The sequence below is a fragment of the Triticum aestivum genome, chromosome 3A (assembly GCF_018294505.1).
Source record: "Triticum aestivum cultivar Chinese Spring chromosome 3A, IWGSC CS RefSeq v2.1, whole genome shotgun sequence".
Lineage (NCBI taxonomy): Eukaryota > Viridiplantae > Streptophyta > Magnoliopsida > Poales > Poaceae > Triticum > Triticum aestivum.
This window is the reverse complement of record NC_057800.1, coordinates 123,231,946-123,234,979: the sequence shown is the minus strand read 5'-3', so window position 1 is coordinate 123,234,979 and position 3,034 is coordinate 123,231,946. Positions and strand designations below refer to the sequence as shown.

Sequence of the window (3,034 nt, the reverse complement as noted above, 5' to 3'; positions counted from 1 at the left end):
GAAGGAGCTTGGACACGGTGGTTCTTCTTCATACCCAAACTCTTCGGCGGCGGCGAACGCGACGCGTGGGTGGTTTCCGGAGGCAAAAGTCGATGGCAGTGGCCGGGCTATCCATTCCAGCCGGCCCGGCGGTCATCAGTGGCGACAGCTATGTTGGTGGGAGACAGTGCGGCACGGGAGGGGCGAGAGGGAGAGGCGTCAGTTTTACTCGGCCGTGGCGGGATGGAGTAAATTTAGGGAATTTTTTGAGAAAATAGAGAGGTGGGGTAAATAAATTACTTCACTAGAGCATCTCCAACAAACGCCCAAAAAGAGCTCCGCGCATTAAAATTTTGTTTTTTTGCCGCCGCACAGCTCCAGCAGGCGCTGTAGCGCTAAAAGTTTTTGGCACGCGCTGAAAAACGCTATCCCGCGAAACATATTTTGCGCTCCAGATTACGCGCGCTTAACAATTTGCACTGCGTGCTTTTTGGACGCGCGTTTTTAAGCGTCTACTATAGCAATGTTGGTTCAGACGCATTAAGGTGGTGTTTGGTTCTCTAGTCCTAGGACTTTTTCTAGTCCCAACTAAAAAGTCCCTAGTCCCTAAAAAGTCTTTCCCTGTTTGTTTTCAGAGACTAAAAAGTCCCTAGTCCCTTCCTAGGGGCTATTAAATGACCATGTTGCCCCTAGTATATAGAAAAATAACAATCAAACAACACCATGGGGTGGCGGGCCAATGGATGCATGGAGGGGCATTGATGGAAAAGTCCCAAAAAGTCTCAAAAAGACTCTCCTTGAGAGTCTTCTTCATTTAGTCTCAAATGCCTAGTTTAGTCCCTAAAAAGTCTCTCCCGTTTGGTAAAAAAGTCTCTATGAGGGACTTTTTCTAGTCTCTACACAAAAAAGTCTCTGGAAACAAACATCATCTCAAAGTGTTAAAATGACGCGCTATAATTTTTATTGGGCGCGAAATTTTTGTGCGGCAGTTGGAGATACTCTAATCCAGAAATTTTACTCCCTTACGTTCTTTTAGAGGATCGGTTAGAACTTAGAAATGCACCTAGTCCGGGAGGATTCCCTGCCCCTATCTCAACCGCCCATCTGCACATAAAATGGCTAAATTTTGTTCTCCTGCGTAGAGGATCTTGCCACGGGTCAGATATTAGCTGCTCACCCCGAACCAAACGGGAGAAAGGCAGAAAATCCAGTGCACGAACAGCAGTGCCCATTTTGTATCTTTGTGAACAGCTTTATGCTTTTTGCGTTGCGCACATCAAGAATTCATTCACTGATCGACTGAGTCAGCTCAGTTCACTCGCCGGCAGTTTAGCCGGACTTCGCCGTTCTTCCCGGTGAGCGCCAGGTTGCCCATCCTCACCATGGCGGCGGCGAAGTCTACCGCGAAGAGCGTGGCGTTGGCGGCGTAGGCGCGCACGAGCGCGTCCGTGCTGCCGTTGCCGACGCCGCTCCCGTAGAGCTCCTGGTCGGAGCGCAGGAGCACGCGGCGGGCGACGAGGTCCTGGAAGTAGCCGTTGTCGAACGCGGCGGGGGCGCGCAGCTCGAGCGGCGCGAGGTTCCCGTCGCCGCCGGCGGAGGGGCAGGCCTTGGCGCGTATCTGGGTGGCGAAGGCGGCGTCCACGGCCTCGTTACCGGTGTCGTTGTAGATGTGCGTGCGGAAGGTGGTGCAGCGTGCCCAGCCCACGGTGTGCGCCCCGGACAGCGCGGTGAGGGCGCGCGCGTCCAGGCCCTTGTCGCTGAACCTGGCGAGGAGGTCGGGGAGCCTCGCGTCCGGCGGCGGCAGGTTGGCGTTCGCCGCGTTCTGGCTCGCCGAGAGCCCGTCTCGCCGGCCCAGCTGCACCGTCCAGCTCGGCCCCCCGAGCTGCACGCACGCGGCCACCGTTAGTAATGCCACCGGCCAGGATGCCAGAAAGAGGGAGAGGGAGAAGCGGGTACCGACCAGGCTGACGGCGTCGCGGGCGGCGAGCGCGACGATGTCGGCGCAGGAGACGGTGGCCTTGCAGGAAGCCTCGACCTGCGCCTTGATGGCGTCGATGACCTCGTAGCCGCGCAGCGAGTTGGCGTTCGGCCCGGCGTTCTTCTCCCCCGTGAAGTTGGCCGTGTCGTCCAGCAAGACGGAGGCGTCGCACCCCTGCGCACGCATCCACACTCAGCACGCAGTTGGCAGGATGTAACTCGTGACCGGCCGGAACCGAAACGTACATTGACGAAGCAGTCGTGGAAGAAGAGGCGGAGGATGGACGCGCCCATGCGCGCCTCCTTCTGCACGGCCTGCGCCATGCCGCGGCGCACCACGGACTGCAGCTCCGGACACGAGGCGTCGTAGAACGCCGGCGACATCTGGCCGTCGACGACGACCACAACGGCCGCCGCCGCCGCCGCGAGAACAAGCACGACGACGCGCGCCTGGAGCATCCCCATCGCCCCGCCCACACTTCCAGAAAGCAACGGCTAAAGGAGAAAGGGAAGATCCTCCGCCGCAGCGAGAGTGAAGTGTTAAGCACGTCCGTATATATGGACACTCACACGCTGATCAAACGTTGGATGCCGCGGCAGCCTGTGCGCTGTTCGCTGCTGGATCGGGACGGGGTCGGGGAGGGGATCTTGTCGCTATCGTTTGGAAGGTGACAAGTGACAGGCAGTAGGATTGCTTGGGTGGTGGCCACTGGGGGACGTACGTACGTGCTGCGATCGAGCGGGCGGGCGCGGCCGTGGATGGTAGCGCCAGCCGGAGCGAGCACGGCGGTCGAGACACGGCCGGGACGGAGCCCCATGGATGGATGGAGTGGCCCGGCCGGCCAGAGGCACACGCCAATGGCCACCGGAGGAGTGTGCGTCGCGTGCATGGCAGTGCATGTGGCACCAACCAGCAGCGATCGAGCATCAATCAGTCAGCAGTACTGTGCGTTGCAAGTTGCCACGATTCCGGACAAACGGCCGGGCCATCCCCGAGCTCGTAAATCGGAACGCTGGCCAGTGATCGCACTCGTAAATCGGACGGTGAAATAAGCAGGGATAATCGGACGGTCACAGG

General features: G+C 58.6%; 1 protein-coding gene across 2 annotated transcripts; it reads right to left on the bottom strand.

Moving 5' to 3' along the window:
* Window positions 1–1,090: 1,090 nt before the first annotated feature.
* Window positions 1,091–2,507, bottom strand: LOC123058109 (peroxidase P7). Of its 2 annotated transcripts, XM_044480933.1 has the most exons (3): window positions 2,203–2,505; window positions 1,940–2,131; window positions 1,091–1,861 (listed from the first exon to the last, which is right to left on the bottom strand). In XM_044480933.1, the coding sequence occupies exons 1-3, from the start codon at window positions 2,419–2,421 to the stop codon at window positions 1,289–1,291; spliced, it is 984 nt and encodes a 327-aa protein (XP_044336868.1). In that variant the 5' UTR covers window positions 2,422–2,505; the 3' UTR covers window positions 1,091–1,288. The 2 variants fall into 2 exon arrangements, with proteins under 2 accessions (XP_044336868.1, XP_044336867.1); XM_044480932.1 differs by having other exon boundaries at window positions 1,091–2,131; window positions 2,203–2,507.
* Between the last annotated feature and the right edge of the window lie 527 nt (window positions 2,508–3,034).